The sequence below is a fragment of the Mixophyes fleayi genome, chromosome 11, assembly GCF_038048845.1.
Source record: "Mixophyes fleayi isolate aMixFle1 chromosome 11, aMixFle1.hap1, whole genome shotgun sequence".
NCBI lineage: Eukaryota > Metazoa > Chordata > Amphibia > Anura > Limnodynastidae > Mixophyes > Mixophyes fleayi.
Window position 1 is genome coordinate 75789452 of NC_134412.1, and position 19525 is coordinate 75808976.

Consider the following 19525-nt stretch of genomic DNA (forward strand, 5'->3'; position numbering starts at 1 on the left):
GCTGGATGTGGGGTAATCCATAACAGGAGATAAGGGGTAAACAAGCTTACTTGGGAAAATTAATTGGATCTGCTTCCTTATAAATAATAAACCCACTCATATCAGGATTTGTGGGAGAAGGGTATAAGCTAATGTAGTGTTAATACAAAAAATTATTTAGTGTTTTGAAATCTAGACTTGATATTGTCATTATAAACTCTAGGTGAAATGTAGGGATATTTACTTATTTCTGTCTTTGCGGTTTGAATGTTGAACCACAGCGATGCTATATATTTCTACCGTGACGGTCAATATATTTTTACAGATGAAGAAGATCATCATTTCATTCAGCACTCTCTCTTTAATTGCCAGATAAAGGCGAAAGATAAGAAATGGTCCATCCTGCATCGGCACTGAAATGAAACTACTCCATATTTCATTGGTATGACATGAGAAAACACAGCTTTCATTCCTGGGTGGTGACGACTGTGAGCCATCCTCATGCGGTGTGTCCTGAGTGGGTGAGGACTTCACTTCTGTGGGAACTAATGTGAACTGCAAGATTGCCCAGCTGAAGAGACATAAACCTGCAATCGTTACATTCCAGTTATTTCCTATAGACGGTTCCTTGATTAACAATAATATATCCAGGATGTCTGCACCTAATCCAATGTAGGTCAGCAGTAGCTGAGACAGCTGGTTTTTCGATCATAAGCTTTTTCATTTTTTTGCATAGCCTCAGAGACTCTTATTTTCCTGCATTGCCTCAGACACTGTATTAGATTCCTGCATTGCCTTGGATACTGTGCTATATTCCTGCAATGCCTCAGAAACTGTGTTACAGTGCTGAATTGCCTCAGAAACTGTTATTTTCCTGCATTAACTCAGAGCATGTATCATCCCCTGGCATCATTCTGGCTACTGCCAAAGCCAGCGTGCTTGAGCTAAATCCATCATTATAAGAAGAGTACCAGAATAAGCTCCATATTATTTTACTACAACATCACCTTGTATTCCTGTGATTTCCAAACATAAAAGGTGAACAGAAAAAAGAAAAGGAATGGCTATGAACAGGTAGGAGTTTGGGGGGAGGCTAATTGATATTAAATGTAACTTTATGAAGAGTTTTCCATATTTTTGTATTATCTCTAAAGTCATCCACCTTATTTGTCTGACTTGAGACAAATGCAAAACTTGGTTCAAACTTGCCCACTGATAAATAGTACTCTTTCCCAAAATTATATTTAAAGAACACTAGTCCACGTGTATATGTTCCTCACAGCATGGTAACCTGTCCCTATGTTTACAGTAACAGTGGTTGCCACCAAACTGAACTGTGATGTTTAATTTAAAATCTAGGCCATTGGCGGAACTACCGTTGGTGCCGCAGGTGCGGTGCGCCAGGGCCCATGGATATAATGGGGCACACTATACAGGGAACTAGAGAGCTCCAACCGCCTCCCTGCACCAGGGCCTAAAGCTCCCAAGTTCCACCTCTGATATAGGCAACAGGAGCTGGTGTATGAATTGTTTAAGGGTATGGTGGAAAAATGAGAGCAAACTTGATTGATTGATATGGGTTCCAGCAGCTTTTTCCTGTGCACCAGTTTTCATAAATGTCCCAGATTCAGAGAGCCTGATTCATTAAGGAACGTAAAGCAAAAACAGGAGTAACTTTGCACTTTGACAAAACCATGTTGTATAGGAGGGGGAGGTAAATTTAAAATACGAAGACAGATTTATAGTTGGGGTAGCAGGGGCGCACGCAGGGGGTGTTTCTGGGTCTCTAGAAACCCCTCCCCTCCGCTAAACAAGTGCCCTACATAGCGGCACTGTAATATACAGACGCTTCTTTGACAGCGCCGCGGCTGCTGTATAGTATAGTGCTGCCGAAACAGAGCTGCTCTCTCGTTTTTTTTGGGTTTTTTTGGGTGGAGGGGAAACCCCCCCTTAAAAATCCTCTGTGCGCCCAATATCAACTTCAGCGTAAAAATAAAGTATGCTACATGACAAAAAAGACAGTATTTTCTTTATGTGCAAAATAATAAACTAATTTGCACCCCTTGCATAGTAACATTGTTTGTCCCGGAGAAAATGTATTCCTTTTTTTGCCTTACTTTCCTTAATCAATCAGGCCCAGAGTATTTAAGTAGGTCAACATCACTTTGACGGGAGATATCTGTGAAACTTGTAAAATGTCTACAGTCTTAACTGTTATAAATGGTGTTTTATCATATTTAGAAATTACTATGAGGAAATGGAAGGTAGATTTCCTTTTTCTGTTAATACTCCCAGTAAATGGGTCTGTAATTGTAAATTATATGTAGAGGCGATTCCTGACTGGAGATTAAAGTTAAATCTGTATCGCTGCTAATAATTGAGCAGGAAGCAGATTCAGGTCAAAATGGAGATTTGCAAACTGCTTAATCTTTTAAACATTGATGATGACCACTTATAAAGAGACATGAAAGAAGAACTCACATTTTCCTTTCTCAAGCCAGCTGATAAATTGTACTCGGTGTAATTGGATAATAAGTCACAAATGTAACACAACCAGTTCTGCAGTTCAGTAATGAGTAACATTTAGAAGTTTTAACATTTTCAATTTTTTTTAATAGAGCCACTGACAGTATAACAAAATGCTGTGCGGATTTCATACGTGTTCGGCCAAAGACCTGAGCTACCAATTGTGCGTGCACTGGGCTCCAGGCACGGGTGTAGTACCATTTAACGATATTGACTACCCAGACAGCGGCTACGACGACATGGCAATTTCGAAGACTACTACCCTGACCTAAAAAAAAAAGAATTACCATGACACAGATGAAGTGATGTTATGGCCCGATGTGTTTCTGACTGAGGAATATGACGGCACTTCAAAACGCGACGCCTCTTAAATTGCTGATGGACGGACCCGGCTGCCATTAATCCAATGTTAGTATTATTTTAGGGGTTAGGGTTAGGAGTTAGGGTTAACCTTACCTTTACAAGCCGGGTCCATCCATCGGCGCTTTAAGAAGAGTCAAGTTTTGGCGTAACGTAATTTTCTCAGTCGGAAACACATTGGGTCGTCACATCGCTTCATCTGTGTCATGACAAGTTGTTTTTTTTTCAGGTTGGGGTAGTAGTCTTCAGAATTGCCATGTTGTTGTAGCCGCTGTCTGGGTAGTCAGTATCGTTAAACTGACTACCACCGCCAGGCACAAGGTCCAATAGATCTATAGAAACATGTAGGGCCTAATTCATTAGGGTATGCATTCTGAGCGCAACTCACACTCAGAATTTGATGCCTGTATTTAGGCTTTGCATGCGCCCGAATTCAGATGCAAGGTCTATTTATACTGTAGAGGGTTTTCTCACATTGTAATAGGAAACCCCCTACAGTATAAATAGACCTGTTTATCTTTCATTCTGCAGCGGATGGTCTTCCATAGAAGACCGTAGTACAGTCGTTGTTAAGGGTTTCTTGTTTTGTCGAGACGCATCCTGCTGGAATCTTTTGGCTCATTGTGGCTGAAGAAAAGAAGAGGCTTTACATTGACATTTGAAATATTTTGGGGTCATTGTGACTGAAGAAAGATTTTTTTTCAAGCACATTTGGAATATTTTTGGGGAGTTTATATTTTTTGGGACTACTCCAGGACCAGGAATGTTATTTTTTTTGGACAGCAACAGGACCTTTAAAATACTTTGGTATGTTTTTTTCAACCCTAATGGAGAAGACACTTACAAGATTGGATCCCTTATAGATGAAGACATCAGATGGTAAGTATGTCGGGTGTTATTTATTTAATAAAACAATGTGGTATAAAAGAGGTGTCTACATTTGTTACGATTATGATGCCTTAGTCAGTATTAGCACAGGTAGATGCACGGAGCCAATGGGTGCGTGGCAGGAGTTGGGTCCAGAGAGACGACCGGGTCAGTACACTGGTGATATCAGATATACGGTACCAGAGGGAAATCCAGAGAATAGTTGGTAACACAGCCGAGTTGGTACACAGAAGGTATCGGGTATACGGTGCCAGAGGGAGATCCAGAGAATAGTTGGTAACACAGCCGAGTCGGTACACAGAAGGTATCAGGTATACGGTGCCAGAGGGAGATCCAGAGAATAGTTGGTAACACAGCCGAGTCGGTACACAGAAGATCAGGTATACGGTGCCAGAGGGAGATCCAGAGAATAGTCTGTAACACAGCCGAGTCGGTACACAGGAGATAGTCCAGTTGCGTAGTGCCAGGGATAAGCCAAAGAATAGTCAGGTCACAGCCAGGTAGGTACACAGGAGTAGGAGGAATAGAGGGATACACAGGGAGCAGGTTCACAGGAGTCAGGACACAGGAACTGTAGCCAGGAACAGGAAACACATTGCTCTGACACAGGCAGCGTGTCAGAGCAGGGGAGATATAGAAGTTTGAATTCCCTGCCCAGGAGTCACATGATCGGCAGCAGGGAGAACCCGGAAGTGCAGCCGCGCTAACAGAAGAAGCGCTGAACAGAACGGACACCGCTGTCAGATCACGCTGACAGCGCAGCGGAACGGGAACAAGGTAAGTTCCTAACAACATTATTTTAGGGGTTTTATTATTTATTTTAAAGTAAAGTTTTAATGAGGGTAATGTGGTTTATTTAAATTTTACTTTGTGGCACTACAGGTCACCTTTTTTAGCTCCGATTTTGCAGAACCAGCACTAGGCTGGCAGCATTAGGGTTAATACTGCTTGGAGTGGGCACCCCATGCATTTTTAAAAATGTTCTACTTTTAACACTTTATAGAGCCAGCGGGTTGCATATTAGATTCGTCCAGTCATGATTACCAGCTTGAAGTGGATGACTGGTGTTTTAAATATGTATAAAAATTAAGAAAATAAAAAGCCCGGCTTAGCCCCTTCCCCCAAAATGAAACGAACACCAGCGCTCATAGCCTGATCTGGTTACAGCTAATGAGGGAGGACTAACAGCATGCAGTCCACCCTCAGTCTATGACTGTCTGGGCCAACCCTAACAGGGAAACACACGGTTTATGATCCCTGTGTAATAGAACTCAGTCTTACCCTGCTCAGCCTTACCCACAGTCTTACCATGCTCAGCCTTACCCTCAGTCTTACCCTGCTCAGCCTTACCCACAGTCTTACCATGCTCAGCCTTACCCACAGTCTTACCATGCTCAGCCTTACCCACAGTCTTACCATGCTCAGCCTTACCCACAGTCTTACCCTGCTCAGCCTTACCCTCAGTCTTACCCTGCTCAGCCTTACCCACAGTCTTACCATGCTCAGCCTTACCCACAGTCTTACCATGCTCAGCCTTACCCACAGTCTTACCATGCTCAGCCTTACCCACAGTCTTACCATGCTCAGCCTTACCCACAGTCTTACCATGCTCAGCCTTACCCACAGTCTTACCCTGCTCAGCCTTACCCACAGTCTTACCATGCTCAGCCTTACCCACAGTCTTACCATGCTCAGCCTTACCCACAGTCTTATCCTGCTTAGCATGGGGCTAAATTCCCTGGGGAAAGGAATTCACTGATACATTTTATGAATTAACTTCATTGATACAATGTTGTTTATACTTACCCCACATGGGGTCTCTACACAAGTAGCCAATCAGAGTGACTCTTTCACTCTCTAGCTAATCGGGTTTCTTTTTCCCATTTTCCAGGTACCAAGGAAGGCTGGAGTATATAAATTAAGGGACGTATGGACCCATGGCTCTAGCGCTGTGAGGCAGCTGTGATAACCATTGTTACAAGCTATGAAAATGTTTTGCAGCATTTAATATATTCAGTGGTATAATTGTTACTTGAGTAAGAAATGTAGACAACTATGTTAGTCTGTTAGGATTTGTAATCCTCCATACTAACTACATGTCCACGGATCTGAGAAAAAGAAGCTACTATCATTACCATTTCCATTCTCCTTTCCTGGTTACCGTCAGCGTGACAACCATTTCTAGATATAACAGCAGCAGCCCAATCAGAAGCATCCAGTAATGTGTATTCTTCTTCACCTCTACCACTTGCCATACCAGAAGGAACCCATGCACCGTGAAAATGAAGCGACTCAAGATGGCCATCACAATCTTCCAGTATGTGATGGCCATTTTCTCAACCTACCTGTTGAAACAAAAACATTTTGTGCTATCTATATGAACAGAACAGATGCCTTAGGCTCTTGATTTTTCTTTAACTATGTTTTATTTATTTCCAATTTATTTTTGATACATTTCATCCATCATCATGCACATCCTAATTCAGTATGGGAAAAGTACAAAATTATGGGCACAAAATAGTCTATTGCATTTCAATAACATCATAAGATCATAAGATCACAATGCTTTTGCTTGGAGGAGCATCCCAGTCTTATAACAAGCTCTCCTACACACCTTTTTAGGGTTGTACCTGTCCTTACAACCAAATCCAGTGAGCAGACTGTTGGTAAACCGCTCACTGGATTTGGTTGTAAGGGCAGGTACAACCCTAAAAAGGTGTGTAGGAGAGCTTGTTATAAGACTGGGATGCTCCTCCAAGCAAAAGCATTGTGATCTTCCAGGCTGATGGTAATCAATAGACCCTCATTGACCCTATTCCATTTAACAAAGGCCAAAGAGAGGGCTAGTTTACGACACTCGGACCGGAAGTAGCCTGGCTCACCACACTCGAAACACTTCAGACTAGACAGCATTGTAACTGGCCCTCGTCAGTAGCAGTTTTACCAACGGGCCTTGTAGCAAGGATTGTCAAACCTGGCTTTTGACGTGGTATTGGTATTGGCACGAACGCAGGTGCTTTGGTCATTTGCTGTAAAGCACAAACCTCTCTACCACTGTAGCAATCTCTTCATAGGTTTGTGGGTCCGATTGCAGCACCCATCTGTGCAGACCACGGCCCAGCCCCTGGATGCAGTGATCTATCGCCAAAGCTTCAATAATCTGAGTAGGCAAATTCTTCTCTGGCTGCAGCCATTTTTTATTTTTTTTTAAATTTGGAAAGTTAAGCCAATTATGCTCTGAACAGTTTGTCTGGCCCTGTAACCCCAATGCAAGCCAATATCTTAGACTTTAAGCACGGATAATCAGAGATCCAATCAGGGGAGGGCTGGCAATTTTTAGCCTGGGGTGCAAGACGTGACTCCGCAGCCTATTTTAAAGGAAAAACTGCAGGTGGCCCAGTAATCCAGCCCAAGATAGCCCGTCATGGAACTGGCCTGGGGGGCAAATGCCCTCTGCCTCCCAGTCCAGACAGCCCCTGAGCCCGATCCTCATCCATATCCATATAAGCTTACTGAGCTTCACCAGTTAGCCTTTCAGCCCAAACTTCAGGAGGAAAACTTTTCCCTTTTTGCAGCGCTCTCAAAGGGCACAAGATACACTTCTATGACATCAGCTGGGGACATTTTCTGCAGTGTGGGACCAGGTGGTACATTTCTGTCACGCCTTACCTGGACTAACTCCTCCCTTAAGAGCCTGGTGTTTTCCTCCTGTGTCTTTGCACCCGAGCTTGCTGCTCTTGCTGCACAGCAGCCAGATTCACAAGGGCCCTGAAAACTTCCTCACTTTTAATGTCTACTTGGGTTGGATCCCACTCTCACACCACTTGTTTCCTTTGCTTTTATTGTCAGGATGGTAAAGTAAATTGACAGCATAGAGTTCCACACTCTTTCTTGTGACCCTAACCTTAGATAGCCAGAGACCAACTCCCTAAACACCAGCCACTCTCTGGCATCTGTAATCAGTGGCCAATGAAACAGACAGGTTTACACTCCTCCCACAGCCCTAACTTGATGGACAGATGACACTCCCACCTTGCCTTTAAAAGGGAGTTTGTTGCAGATGCTCTGTTTTGATTGCAGACACACCCTGTAGGGCTGCTGCTTGCTAAGGAAAAGATGTTTTTTTAAACCACCTAAAAACATGTAAGTTAAATCAGACTCTTTACTATTATTTTGTCACACATATGGTCCTCCACTGGTATCTCTTTACGTTAGGTGTACAAATGTGTAAGTCTGTTTGCAGCCTTTCTTTACAGATTGCCAGCTAAACACCTTTTTACTCTTTTAAAATCCTGTGGCAAACACCTCCGTTTGTTACATTAGACTGGAAATTTAGCTATACAACTAGGCTAGAAATATAATTATGTTCCTATGTATAAAATATAGCTATAGAGACTGCCACTCATTAAAGTGCCAGATTATTATATATGACTTAACTGGAGGTGTGATAAGGGTGGTTTTTGTGAACATAAAGAAATTACAGTTATTTATAAGGGTTAACCCATCACATAATTGTGGGGAATAAGGCCTAAATCTTAACTTCAGTGTAAGTATGGCATATCAAATTAATCCATTGATAAATTGAGCTACTAAAGTGTAAAATGTGAAGTCATAAAGTCTGGTGTGTGTGTGTGTGTGTGTGTGTGTGTGTGTGTGTGTGTGTATTCGGTGACTCTGCACATCCCAGTGTTATAAGATAGCAGTATCACCTGTAGCAGCTTCAAATGCCCCTGCGGTGAGATATATCCTGGCCTGGGATTGAGTTGTGACCCCTGAATAGACTTTTAGGAGCCGCTCAGCGTGGTGTCTGGCTCAAAGAGACCAAGTGCTGACTTGGCTATAATTTATATACAACAATAAGAATTCAGTTTTAAAATATGGCACTTAAAATCAATAAAAGCAGTGATCAAGCACAAGTTCCTCAATAGCATGATGAAGGGCAGCTCATATGTCAAATTAAGAATTCTGCCACGCAGAGAAGCTGAGGAAATGAGTATAAGCTCAATTAATACCCCATACCTAGGCCTGTTTGGTATCAATAGATGGGAAGATTCATAGGGAAACTATTAATAATAAAATTGGGTTTGTGTGACGCTCCACAGAAAAGTTAGGTCACATAGTAGAATTGGGTAGTAAATCAGGCAACATGCAAATGGTGATTAAAAAAAGTGTCACAGACCGCAACCCCAGGGGGGTGGGGACAGGTGTGCAAGTGTCTTTAAAAAGCTGAGACCAGTTACAACTTTGGGAAAATCAATCCACATTGATAAGCTGCCAATTTCCCATGGCACAGATTATACAACTCATGTAAATTATACTCTGAATGTAACCCTTTTTATTTTAAACTGTTTTGCTTGTGTATGTTATGTCAATTGTTTATTAATCGTTTTTTTTATATCTGAATGCCCTGTACCTTTGTATATATTTAATCTATAAATTTAGTAAGTGGCGTCATTGATACTCTAACAAATTCATTAGCCTGCCAGGAAGAATATAGCTCGACCAAGTTAACCCTTTGAATACCGGTGTGTGATTTGTTAATACATTTGACTAACAAGCCTAGTGTGTGATTGCACTTACATTTGTGTAACAGTCTGGAGGTGTGAAGAGTTAACCCTTTGATTGTTGGGGTGGGCCATGCTAACCTGTGGGTAGCCAGAAGCCTCGTGTGCCCGTGTGGGACAGTATATTGGGATCCTATTAGCCGTATTCAATAGGTGGTGGCAAACCTGAAGTGTCTGGGGGTGTGAGAGCACTGTGTGGGAGCGATTCAGTAGGTCTATAACCTGTGTGATAGGTAGAGAAAGACTGCGGGCTGGAATCGTGTGTAACCTCATACAGCAAACACCCCAAAGTCTCGGAAGCTGGGAGCATGTTCGAGACAGTGGCATTATAAAGAGGGTCATATTGACTGTATCATGGAATTAATATATTAAATGTTCTAATTAATATGCGCATATTGCCTCCCCCCATTTCTTAGTATACAACGCACGAAGATGCCGTAATAGACAATCATATACTGCAATAAAATACCTCAAATGTCAGTCATATATACCCCCATTGCAAAAAGTTACCAAGAGGTAATGGGGCCCTATGATGTATTATACCCCTGCCTGTCTTCTTCCCCTATTTCCAGTCACATGCCACTAACTTGGTGCCTCTATGTCCCATATACATTATCTAGGCGCTTCTGGGATATGAGTACTTCACTGGTTGCATAGAAGTGCTCTAGCATTGGAAGACCCAGAGCTTCCAGACAGCACATATGTGGCATGGACCCATAGAGAGGTTGTACCACTCTTAAGGTGTTGGGGTTGTTCATTGTTGTGAGGGTGTATAGCAGCGAATGAGCCCTATGTGGAAACACAGTGATAGTGGAGGCAAGGACAAGTGTGCCTGTCTCCTCTACAGTCACCAAAGTGTGCAGGTCCTTTGGATCCATCTGCCAGGACCACAGAAATGCGGCTGTGCACCTTAATAGGAGCCTTGAACACAAGCCATCCATACCTGTGGACCGATGGAGTCTTCCAGTGCCACATGCCGCAGTGCAAGCCAGCTCTCAGCTTCAGGTAGCAGCGTAACCCTCCTATTTACTAAACATGGGAGGCATGCTTGATTAAGGAGGGGTTCTCCAAAGTAGCAACGTATTTAAAATTAGTGGAAATGGATTAACTATTGCTTGGTTTCAAGCTATACACATTGTTTTTTTATTTATTTTTACTTTGTTTTATTAAAGTTCTTTTTGCATTTTTGATTTATTGAGCAATAAATAATATATGATAAGACAGCAAAAGTAACCAACTAACTGGATTGTCTATAAAGAAGTTTTGGGCCACTGGCAGTTTTACTAGTGCTGTAGGGCTGCTGGTTTTCTAGGTGTACTTTAGAGAAGCAGTATACAATAGCATATTACAGTACAATCTCCACCAAAAATATCTAACATATGAAGCAATAAAAGCAGGTTAAGTAATTCAGTGATCTCAATTTCCAGCAACTATAGCAAATCCAGCAAAGGAAAACATACATATTTATGAAGCGGTCCTCTTTAATGGTTATTCAAACAAGCAAAACAGCATTGAAATGTCCAAGGATCATTTTTAAAATAATGACACATATAACCTAGGAACTTACCTTCAAAGTATTTCCGTATTTGTCTCAGAGTGACCAGGAGGCTCTATGCTCTCTAAAGCTCACTAAGATCTTGTATTACTAAAATCTACCCTGTTACTGTTTTTTTTAAGGCTTATAGATAAGGTATCCTCCCATAAACACACCCTAAAGAGTTTAGGAAGCTCATAAGTCTGTGTAATTTAATTTAAAAGAAAAAGTGACTTTATATACTGATCAGCCACAACATTAAAACCACTGACAAGTGAAGTGAATAACATTGATTATCTCCTTACAATGTCACCTGTCAAGGGGTGGGATATATTAGATAGCAAGTGAATAGTCAGTTCTTGAAGTTATTGGAAGCAGGAAAAATGGGCAAGTATAAGGATCTGAGGGCCAAATTGTGATAGCTAGACAATTGGGTCAGAGCATCCAAACTGACAGGTCTTGTGGGGTGTTCCCGATGTGCAGTGATTAGTACCTACCAAAAGTGGTCCAAGGAAGGACAAGCGGTGAACCAGCGATAGGGTCATGGATGTCCAAGGCTCATTGATGCACATGGGAAACAAATACTAGCCTGTCTGATCCAATCCCACAGAAGAGCTACTTTAGCATAAATTGCTGAAAAAGTTAATGTTGGTTATGATAGAAAGGTGTCAGAACACATCGCAGCTTCCTGAATATGGGGTTGCGTAGCCGCAGAACGGTCAGAGTGTCCATGCTGACCCCTGTCCACCACCAAAAAAATAATTAGCTAAGCACAGCTCAGTGTATAGGGTCTGTATGTATGTGGGCATGCATGTGATATGTATACATTTGCCCAATGATCACTGCCAGGCAAAGACAGTATTGCATACCGTCTTGCAAGTTTAAGGTGCACTACCCTGGGGCAAAGTCTGACCACTGCATCCTGTGTCCCATTTTTCCACCCATTTTATTAAATCACCATGGCTTTAATATGGATCAGGGTTTCTCAGAATTCAGTCCTCAAGGACCCCTAACAGCAGGGCCGGATTTACCGCTAGGCAACCTAGGCACCTGCCTAGGGCCTAGCGGCTCTCGGGGGGGCACAGCTGGGGGGGACAGGAGCAATTAAAAAAATTTTTAAAAAATGGCCCCTCCCCCGACTCGCGGCACCCCCCTTCCCCCCCGCGACTCGTGCGGGGGGGAAAGGGGTGCCGCGAATCGGGGGAGGGGGGTCGGGTGCCGCGAGTCGGGGGAGGGGCCACATGGGGCTAGTGTGGAGGCTGGTCTCCTCCCTCTCTCCTCTGTGTGGCCTGCTGTGTGTCACATGGGACATGCACTACATCACAAGTGCCGTCCCATGTGTGAAGGGGATGAATACTCCACAGCTCCTACAAGGAAAAAGGTAAGTTGGGGGAGGGGTGGGGTAGTATATTAAGTGTGTGTGTGTCCCCACTGCGTCCTGGTATTGTGCGTGTGTCCCCCCACTGCGTCCGTGTATTATGTGTATGTGTCCCCACTGCGTCCGTTTATTATGTGTGTGTGTCCCCACTGCGTCCGTGTATTATGTGTGTGTGTCCCCACTGCGTCCGTGTATTATGTGTGTGTGTCCCCACTGCGTCCGTTTATTATGTGTGTGTGTGTCCACTGCGCCCGTCTATTATGTGTGTGTGTGTCCACTGCGTCCGTCTATTATGTGTGTGTGTGTCCCCATTGCGTCCGTGTATTATGTGTGTGTGTGTGTCCCCACTGCGTGCGTGTATTATGTGTGTGTGAGGGGCCACTGTGTGTGTGAAGGGGGGGGGGCCCAAACCGATATCTTGCCTAGGGCCCCATGAGGTATAAATCCGGCTCTGCCTAACAGTGCATGTTTTCCTTATCTCCTTGTTAGAGCACAGGTGTGCTCATTACTGACTGACACATTGTAAAAGATCCACCTGGAAATTCTGCACTGTTAGGGGTTCCCTGAGGACTGGATTTGAGAAACACTTGTATAGATGTTACACTGCTTGTTTGACCCTGGCATTATTGCTATTATCGTCATTGATTTTTAAAACGCCATAGTGCTCTGCAGCACAGGACAATTGGGAAAACAAAGCACACATAAAAAGGAGACATACAGGATATACAAAATAAATGCAGATGTGTAAGAAAAGGGTACTGGGGATCCTGCTCGTGGGACAATCTAGTGGGAAAAAGGGCAGAGCTGAGACAAGAAGACAGAGTGGTGATTGTGATGATAGCGAGGTTATAAGTGTTATTTACCCTCCCGTCTGTCATTTATTTCTCCAGTGAGATATACAAAAATGCTCAAAAAAATGAGGATGAATTGTAGCCTTTATTAGCATATAATGGACCCAACGGCAGGAGCGGTAGAGAATGTCCTTAGCACCAAAGGTTAAATGTCCTTACAATTCCATCTATATATTTTTATTCCGTAAAAGTGTTCAATAATGTTTTAATAAAAATTGTAATATCTACACTATGGGTTGCTGGTTCGGCATTTTATTCACAGCTTGGGTTTTATTCACAGCTTGGGAGACGTACGATCCAAACCAGATATCCAAATATTGCTGCTAAGGATTGCAATCATAAGCCCTTTATGGTCTATATTAAAAAAACTTCTCCCTTAAAACCAAAGAGATTGCCAGATAAGCCGTTTTATTTATTTTACTAATGCATGCAGCTTGAATTTATCAATGTATTCCCATTGATATAAATCACTACACTATAAGCACTTTCCCTTTCTGCTTCTATGTTTACATTGCTGCAGAGAACTGCAGAAAGGAGTACGGTAGTTGTTTTATGTACATATTTGTTGATTGAGTTTATTTTTTGAATCATTACCACTGTCAGCTAAATGGAATTTTTTTTGCTTTTTTTTATTATATTCTGGGATGCAGGGGGTCCCCCATCGGGGGCCTGGGATGGGGGAGGCATCACAGCAGCCACACACCCCGCATTGTGGTATTGTGTACAATGTAAGACTATATGCCAAAGAAGGTGGAAATCATAAGACAAGGCCACCAAATGTAAGGTATAATTCTATCAGTCCCACACCTCCAACACTATCACTACAGTGAGGGGAATTTGTTTTGCAGTTAGACTGTTTCGTCATCTCAAAAGAAAAAAGAAAAGAGAACGAAGCCATAAGTTATGATTGGAAATGAAGCAAAACTAACGTTCCCACGCATTTGTTTTTTTTACTGGGAATAATGAAAATAATCAACAAAGAGCTAAACACGTCCACAAATGTCTAAACCAGAAAAAAAGTCTCTTAATATGTCAGCCTGCCACTATTATTATTATTATTATTATTATTATTATTAATAAGGTCTGTGACTTCTAGTATGTCCTGCATATGAAAAGAGTAAAGATCTCTTTTAGTCTAGAGGAAATAACTGGCCCTTGGAGAAGAGGTAACATGGGAGATGTATGAGAAGATAATTTATGAGCTAGCTATGCCAAGTCATTAAAAAGCAATTAGCTTCTCTTAAGTGGATTGTTTGGAGAAGTGTGCTTACACTGGGAAGGAAAAGTAAAGTAAGTAGTTGCATTTTGTCATTATATGAAGTTCACCTCGGTAGAGTGTGTATGCTTTAAATCCATGGTGACCAGATAAATTAATTGATTTCTCAAACCTTCTAAAAGGGAAAGTAGAGGTGTTGCCCATAGCAACCAATGAGATTCCAGCTGTCATTTATCTAGTACGTTCTAGAAAATGACAGCTAGAAGCTGTTTGGTTGCTATGGGCAACACCTCTACTTTTCCTTTTTTAGAATGTTTGGTAAATCTGATGGGGGGGAAAAAACATGAGTTGGAATGATCACTGCTCCTACATGTGCTGCTCGAGTATATAGCTTTCTCCTAAATAAAGAACAGTAAACAGACTATATATTAAGCATCATGTACTAAATAGATTGGTTACATGGCTAAGCAGATATTCCTCCATGGCTGGAACAGCTGTTGATCCTATTATGGACTTTTAACATTCACAAACTGTTGATTTCTAAATAAAAATAAAAATAAACATTTGTACAGTGTTTTATTGTGGGATTAGGGAAATATATGTAGTCACAAATGATTGATGTTCTGAATCACACATTGAAATTCAAACCAGTGCTAACATAAAAAATACATTATATTGGCTAATAGTACAAATGTGATAATGTGCCCCCTTTTCTCTATTTATTATTCCTTTAGCTGACTTCATAATTGTCTACTACTCGTAGGCTTAGATTCCTACTGTTAGCCAAGATTGATGCAGGCTGGCGAAAGGCGCAGAGTCTAACGAAACCTCCTGGTTGTAACCAAGAGCTGCCGCAAGGCGGGATGGGCTTCGCTGCCTGGAACTTGCAGGTCGCGGCTTTGGTCTGCCCCACATGGAAGTGGGAGAGATGTCAGCAGAGCCGAGGAAGGAGCAGGAGTGAAGGGAGTAAGCAGAATTAGTATCTAGAGCATGTAGTAAGCCGGGAGCTAGCACACAGGTGGGCAACTGCAATACAGAATCGGAGTCCAAAGGAAGGTCAGGAGGCAAAACGGGAACTGGTCCACAAGAGGTCAAATTATATATTCAGGAAAGATGACTTGGGAGCCAGAGGTCCAGGCAGGGAATCCACAGGGAGTCAGCAATTGCAGTGTCAGAGTGAAGTTTAAATAGAGCCAGCATTTGAATTACCCACCCCCTCGGCTCAGTCATGTGACCAGCCGTTATTATGGTAATAATGCGCTTAATTACCGTTATTACGGTTGTTTCAATGCCTGCTTTTTGCTCGTAGCTTCCTGAGCTGCGAGCAGAAGCCAGGTTCAAATTACCGTAATAACGATAATAGCTTTAACGCCGCGCTAATTCAGGGAGAATTGAATTCTCCCCATCGAGTTTATCATTTTAGTGATGGTAGATTTTATCTCTGTCTGGTAATACACATTAGTGATAAATATTTATTTAGTTGCACAATGTATGGGTTTCTACACGTGGATGTTTATCAGTATCACCAGTGTCTACTGATATCCGTTAAATGTGAAGGAATATAGAGGAAATTAATAGGGATCTTATCACCTTCATGACAGGGTATCTTATACCCTTAACGACCAGACTAAATGTCACATTTAGGCATTGTGCCGATTTAACTAAGAATGAATTTTTTTGTCTAGCCTGGTGAATATTATAATGTTTTTGGGGACTGATGGGACTTTCAGTTTGCTGCATAGTCATGTTAATATCTTTTTCTACTTTATGGGCATTGTATAGGAAAAAGAAGACATGACTGCAAGGAGCTATGGGAGATGTAACAAAACTAACTTTTCCATGTATTTATTTATTCAGTAAGGAGGTATAATTAAAATAATCAGAGAAATGGCTCTCAAAATTATCACCAACAGGTCATGTTTAATCATCTTTAATCATGCATGTACAGGTAAGTTAATCTCTTTTGCTGGGTCAGTAATTTACCTACCTGTTTTCTCAGATAGAAAATAGCTGGTCTGAAATAATAGTATTTGGTAAACAGTTCCTAAGCTTACTTTCACGGCATTGAATGGAGGGGGCGGGTCTTAATGGTGCCATTAGGCTCCACCCCCTCCATTCAATGCCGTGAATTTCGGCTTTTTATAGTGGGGGCGGGGCTATGGTGATGCAACAATGTCACCACGCCCCCCTTATATCCCATGTCACATGACTTCTCCCCCGAATCTCCCGGGGAAGAAGTATACATACATGAGTCCTTATTTCTTATTTCCAGATAACATTTCTATGGCCATCCTGTGTACAAAGCATGAGGGAGAAAATGTTTTAATATATTAAAATAAAACAATTATAATTACATAAAATAATTGTAAGATAGAAATGTAACTACATTAAGCCATTATCTTTATACTGCATAAATACTGTATTATGTATTATTATGCATTTTTTAATTGATCTGTACAGATACCTTAGAAACTGCACTGCTCACTTCGTATAACCTATCCAATAAATAACGTTCACTGCTGCAAAGGCTGCTGGGAAAACTGCTCTGGAATAAACATCAATTGTATCACTGTCTAGGGGCTTCAGGAAAGTCTTTCGCCCGCCTTTATTTTCTGGTGTAGATTTATTAGAGAGCTCTTTTCGTCCTCTTCTGTGATCTTTGGATCTGCTCACTCTAGATGGATGTGTGCTCTGTTTGTCGATTTTGTTGAAATTTAGTCCCAATAATGAGAGGGGGAATAAGACAATGGCTTCTTTACCGTCCTTCATAGTAACCTGCAATTTAATCAGAGATAATAGTTATAAATACTGACAAGCAAAGGATCACACAATACAAAATAAGAAAATCAAAAGCATTGTAGCCAAAATGTATGACTATATTCTAAACCAAAAAAATAATAAAGTTCACTCTAATATCCTTTGATCTGAACTTTCTGCATTCCATCTATTAATGTGTGTCTTGTGTATTCAATTTTCCTTTCCCATTATTTAGCTTGTCCATTCCTTATTTGATGTTACTGCTACATTCCCTTGTTTATCTTCACTTTATTTTAGGGCTCTTAAGAGCAGCAGGTAGCAGATGTTGACCTCAGGCAGATGTCATTCATCATTCTCATGTACAGTAGCGGAGGGAGTACTGCTCTCAAGGAGTCACATGGTGCGCTATGGAATGATGGTGTATTAGGCCACGTCTGAAGAGTTCTCTCCAGCAGGCTCATTCTGGATTGATGACAAGCTGGATGACTTCACAGAGTGGTGCAGTGATGATTTTGCGCTGGGTGAGCTAATAGAGCGGCGAAGATTTGCTACATACAGTATAGCGCATGGAGCCCAGGCACTAACAGAAACATAACTCACACAATCAGACATTGCCTTACCTGCAGCCCTTTCACATTGTGGTCTCCACTTTACCAGCTTAAAAGTAGATCTAATTTCCCCACGCTGCACATGCACAGTTTTACCAACTGTCCCATCACTACCATTTTTTTGTGTGTATACTATCTGGACATTCAACGGCCTCCTCTCTCTGCATGCAGCTGCGACCTATCACCCCTCCCCCCCTGGACCATCCCAATTCTTTGAACATTTCTCTGTTTGGTTGTTTCATTCCTTATCCTATGTTATTCCCACAATCATCTTTGGATGATTGCAATATCCCAATGCCTTGATGTTAATTTTTTCCAGACTTCATTCAGTTTCTCATTTCTTTAACATTCTTTTCTGTTTTGTCAGACCATCAGCTGATCACCTGCAAGCTCTCCTTCATACCTTTAACCTCCTTAGACTGTAAGTGAACAGTCTTTAACCTCCTTATACCTGCAGGAATCTCAGCTCTACTCAATTTCAGCAAGTTTCCACCTATATACAACAACTACTCTTACCAATTTCTACATGCTCTTGACCTGATAAACCAGAACCATATATTATTCACAACAACAGTCATTGATCAAGTGGCTTAAGCTATTATTTCCTTTCTGCATCCACCACAATTTCAGCCATGGCACCCTGAAGAAACCAACTTTCTCTATTATACTAAAATGCTCTGGATGCTGCTAAATAAATATATTTCCATATCACATTTAAAACCCCAAACACTTCTTTAATACATGTAAATATCTTCTCAAGCGAAGTACTCTACCTATTTGGAACATTTATTTTTTGTTATGTGCAATACATCGTTCCATATCGTCTACACTTTCACACACAGCTGTGACTAAGTTACTACATTGTTCTCAGTTCTGATCACTCGGTAACGGACTAGTTCCCAGGAAGGCTGTCTATCCCTTCCCTCCACAGGCTGGAATATGAGCAAATTATATTAAAGGGTCCGCATCATTTTCTCCTGATGTTCATGCAACTTACCGCCTCTTATTATAAATGTCTCCATACTAAACTGTGGGAAGCCATTTGATGAGCTTAGAAATACATTAAGATCGCTAATCCTATTGATCAGCAATTACATGGACTGTGTTTCAAATTCAATATCCCTTTGTTAGGGAGTTATTATTATTATTATCATTTATTTGTTGGGCACCACAAGGTTTCCGCAGCGCCGTACATAGTACAAACAGTAGACCATACAGGGTTAAACAGTACAGAAAGATAAACACAAAGTACCAATGCTTCAGTAACTCCGGGACAGCCATAAGGAGTAAGGACAGAGCAGAAGAACAGGTGTGGAGACACGGGGGAAGAGGGGCCCTGCTCATAAGAGCTTACATCCTAAGGGAGGGTGGACAAATCAGACACGAGAGGGAGCTGGTGATGCCAGGGGAGTGAGGGAATAGCGAGCAGAGTAGGTGAGGGGTTAAGTGGACGGTTGATAAGCTTTGAGGAACAGGTGAGTTTTAAGTGCTCGTTTGAAGGAGCACAGATTGGGAGCGACACGGATGGAACGAGGGAGGTCGTTCCAGTGCAGTGGGGCAGCTCGGGCGAAGTCTTGGATTCTGGAGTGGGAAGTGGTAATTAGAGTGGAGGAGAGGCGACGGTCATTAGCAGAGCGCAGGGACCGGGCAGGAGTGTGAATGGTGAGGAGGTTGGCGATATAGGGAGCAGTAGACAGGGAGAGAGCCTTGTAAGTGGTGATAAGGAGTTTGAAGAGGATTCTGTAGGGGATGGGGAGCCAGTGTAAGGCATGGCAGAGAGGGGAGGCAGAGGAGGAGAGGCGTGAGAGAAAGATGAGTCTAGCAGCCGCATTGAGTACAGAGCAGAGGGGGGCGAGATGTGAGA

General features: G+C 42.1%; 2 protein-coding genes across 2 annotated transcripts in view; both read right to left on the reverse strand.

Annotated features, from left to right (window-relative positions):
• Positions 1-219: 219 nt before the first annotated feature.
• LOC142106636 (transmembrane protein 26-like) lies at positions 220-6085 on the reverse strand. Its single transcript, XM_075189631.1, has 3 exons — positions 5889-6085; positions 5440-5491; positions 220-675 (listed from the first exon to the last, which is right to left on the reverse strand). The coding sequence occupies exons 1-3, from the start codon at positions 6083-6085 to the stop codon at positions 220-222; spliced, it is 705 nt and encodes a 234-aa protein (XP_075045732.1).
• A 10103-nt stretch (positions 6086-16188) lies between these two features.
• GABRD (gamma-aminobutyric acid type A receptor subunit delta) overlaps positions 16189-19525 on the reverse strand; it is a 58298-nt gene continuing 54961 nt past the window's right edge. Inside the window, exon 9 of the mRNA XM_075190818.1 lies at positions 16189-17071. Coding sequence (XP_075046919.1) covers positions 16778-17071 — 294 coding nt within the window. The 3' untranslated portion in view covers positions 16189-16777. The remainder of the gene's footprint in view (positions 17072-19525) is intronic.

Excerpts from the sequence above, each read along its gene's own strand:
- LOC142106636 (XM_075189631.1), bottom strand. The coding sequence starts at position 6,085 with ATGGCCATCACATACTGGAAGATTGTGATGGCCATCTTGAGTCGCTTC. Across the intron at positions 5,492-5,888 it reads AGGAAAGGAGAATGGAAATG|GGAATTTAGCCCCATGCTAA; the intron begins GTAATGATAGTA and ends TCCTTTCCCCAG. Across the intron at positions 676-5,439 it reads TGTGGGTAAGGCTGAGCATG|CTGTCTCAGCTACTGCTGAC; the intron begins GTAAGACTGTGG and ends TCGAAAAACCAG.